The sequence below is a fragment of the Henckelia pumila genome, chromosome 2, assembly GCF_033568475.1.
Source record: "Henckelia pumila isolate YLH828 chromosome 2, ASM3356847v2, whole genome shotgun sequence".
Taxonomy (NCBI): domain Eukaryota; kingdom Viridiplantae; phylum Streptophyta; class Magnoliopsida; order Lamiales; family Gesneriaceae; genus Henckelia; species Henckelia pumila.
The window spans coordinates 84,416,289-84,419,907 of NC_133121.1; the positions used below are offsets into that span (position 1 = coordinate 84,416,289).

At 36.0% G+C, this 3,619-nt stretch overlaps 1 protein-coding gene across 1 annotated transcript; it reads left to right on the top strand.

Moving 5' to 3' along the window:
- Positions 1–286: 286 nt before the first annotated feature.
- On the top strand, positions 287–1,399 carry LOC140877830 (cyclin-dependent kinase G-1-like). The gene is made up of 2 exons (XM_073281414.1): positions 287–951; positions 1,015–1,399. Exons 1-2 carry the CDS (start codon positions 287–289, stop codon positions 1,397–1,399), a joined length of 1,050 nt encoding a protein of 349 aa, XP_073137515.1.
- Positions 1,400–3,619: the final 2,220 nt, after the last annotated feature.

The window sequence follows — 3,619 nt, forward strand, 5'->3', positions numbered from 1 at the left end:
TCTAAACTTGCTCTCGTTAACAAGGAAACGATATATCAAAACCATCAAGATATTTAAAATACACATACAAATAAATATCTTTTACACGATCGATTCTAGATATGGTTTCCAAAAATATAATCCGAGTATATAATAATAATAATAAAAATATCTGAATTAATTTACATGCAAGTCTTTTATCATACCAACAGAGTTACTTTCACAAGTTCATTATCCTCGAACGTACATACAATTTACGCTGTGAAAAAACCAAACCAAACCAAACCAAACCAAAAAAAATATTTTGATGGCGAACAAACATCCTTGTCATTTGGATCGTCGATCCAAGAAGGGCTGCGGCGGAGGCGTTTCTCGGAGGCAGAAATTTGCTAGAAGAAGCAAGGGAGGACAGATTGGGATCGTGATCAAGAAAAGGGTAGAAATTGTTAATCTGAGTTCTGGAGAATCGAAAACACCCCCAAGCGTTTTGTCGAAGAACACATTAGGCTTAGATTCAGTCGGATACGGAAGCGTGGATGAATACCAACTCTTGTCCGAAATCAGCCACGGCTCGTACGGAGTGGTTTACAAATCCATGGAGAAGAAGACCGGCCAAGTGGTGGCCATCAAGGAAGAATTCGACGGCTTCTGCGAATCCACTTCCAGAGAAATAGACATACTCAAATCAGTCACCCGCCACCCATCGTTCGTGGGATTCAAGCGAGTCGTCGTGGACCAGTACGATGGCGTTTACGTGGTCATGGAGTATATGGAGAACGACCTCGGAAGGGCAATGAAAAATACAACAACTCCTTTCGACGGGACTACTCGAGCACAAGCTCTCATCAAACAGTTGTTGGAGGGTGTCCGCTTCCTCCACGAAAACAGGATAATGCACAGGGACTTGAAGCCTTCCAACATCCTTCTCAACCACAAGGGAGAAGCCAAGATCTGCGATTTCGGGTTGTCGCGGTGATACGAAAGAGAAAGAGCATTCGGCTCCTACTCTCCTCATGTGGTGACTTTATGGTACAGGGCACCCGAGCTGCTTCTCGGGGCGAAGACATATTCGTGCGCCGTGGATATGTGGGCGGTGGGTTGCATCATGGCTGAAGTGCTGTTGCTTGGAGAAGTGATTTTCAGAGGGAATTCGGAGATGGATCAGATTAAGAAGGTGTACGAGATACTTGGGACCCCGGATGATATCAGGTTGCCGGGATTTTCGAGCCTTCCCGGGAGCATGTTCATGTTTGAAGAACAAGTACAGCCATTGAATCTACTGAACAGGAAGTTCGGGCCGATTCTTTCGCAAGTGGGGATTGATCTGTTGAGCAAGCTCTTGCTTTACAATCCGGAAGAGAGGATTACAGCCAAGGATGCTCTCAATCACGATTGGTTTCGGGAAATCATCATCGATTAATTATGTATAATTTTTAGTTAATTTAGTTTAGTTTGATTTGGAGGTTCATGGATCGATCCACGTCTGTAAACATAACATTTGATGATCGATCTTTAATTGTTAATATATATATATATATATATAATTCATTCATTGTGTATATATATTAAGTTTTCTAAATCAGGTGTTATATATATATTGACGAATACTCCAAACCATTGATATTGATTGGAATATATATAATTAAAGACCTTTTTATGTGTATTTTTTAAGCTTAATAAGTATATTAAATATTATATTTCATGTCTTAAGCTTGCACTATTTTTTAATTCCTATAATATTTCAGATGCTATCATGAACTGTGCGAAGAAAATGGTAGTACAAATTAAAAAATTTACTTCAAAGTTCGTATCATATGAATTTAAAATTACTGGCCGGGATTTTGAATAATAACAAAGTAATTAGACACAAAATCCGATTAATTATGTTTCAGAAACGTAATGCCATTCATTTTCTCACTACATTAATGCAAACGGGGACCTTGCATTGTGCGGTTCCTAATTCATACTGATATATATATGTTACTTTCAAATTAAGCTGTTGATGGCAGTTTTAATTTGTGTTCAAAACGGGGAAGGTTAAAAAAAAAACAGACCTTTTTGTTTGCTTGGATCTTTGTCATAAAATTGTTGATTCTTGGATTGATAATTTAATGTAACAGATTCACAAAAGCTGTTCATTTATGGTCATGTGTGTTACAAAAAAGATGATCCTAATTCTGAAATTCTCTGGTTGTGTGAAAGCTTTAATTTATGAGGAGTTTTTGGCGCCATTATATTCAAATCATACGTACGTCTATGTAGTAGAAATGATTATCGAGAATGACCGATAAATGGACTGAAACAAAGCAATAAATTAAGATGGTCGAGACAGTGGTTTTACTTGAAACTTGATCCTATGCAACTGATTTTATATGACTTTAAACACAATATCTATCCATTAATTTTACTTCTTTATTCAGCCATGCATGCATCGATCTGTTTTTTAGGGAGATTAATTCCATAAACGGAAAACCAGAATCTTGAGTCAAAGGATCTGATGCATGCTAAATTCTATTGACAAAAGACTAACGAAACAAGATATCTTGTCTATATATGCATGTATGTTCCCCTTAGGTTGCGTTTGGATTGAAGTATTTCAAATCCATGGATTTGGATTATAATTTTATGAAATATAGAGAAATCTCAAATTTATAGTTTAATTATTTATACATTGCTTAGATGTATTAAAAGAGATTCTAAATCAACTATTGCAGACAATGTGTTATTATTTGTATCCACTAATTCTCTCATCATAAACAAGAATGTGTAGTTATCATTAACCACGTCATCCAATTGATCAACAACTTTAATTTAAATGACGTAAGCTGCATCATTAACAACACACACAAAAATATGTTTACTTTATATCATTGTAATTGTATTTTTTAAAAAAATTATTTATATATGTGCTATATAGCGTGAACCTTCTTTTGGAGTTGATGTAGTCTTGAATAGGATGTCCAACGAACGTTGCAGCAACATTATCGAACATTGTGATCTTGAAATAAAAATTAACATTTAATTAATTTTTCTTGTTTGTATATAAAGTTGTACAATACTACTAATATATATGAAGTGCATTAATTACCTTGGAAATATCTTTGTCTTTTAACTTTATAATGTTAAAAAAAATGATTATTTGTGGTCTCTGTGGGTTGAAACAATGATTGCATGTTTCATACCAAATTATGAATTATTCCTTAATTATACCTTCGAGAAACACTACAAAAAAAAAAAAAAAACGGTTTCGGAACCGGTTATATATAAGCTTTAGATGCGGTTTGCCACCGCTTCTAAACTTTTACCTCCGGTTCAATTTCCATCTCGCTTGTTGGCGGAGCTAAAGGTTTTAGAAGCAGAAGTCTCTCCCGGTGGTACAGCTTTTATAACCATTTCTATTGGTGTTCAATTGAGGCGTCTGCGAAAACGCATCTATTGCCATCTATTAGAGCGGTTATGAAACGAATCTACATTTTTAGTTTTAGTCACATTTTCTACTATTAGCAACGGTCAATACCCGTTTTTAATTCATTGCTTTAGCGGCGGAGGTATTACCGCTTCTATAGATACTCCAGCGGCGGTGCAACAACCGCTTCTATAGATACTCCCGCAGAGGTGGTATAACCGCTGTTATAGGTCC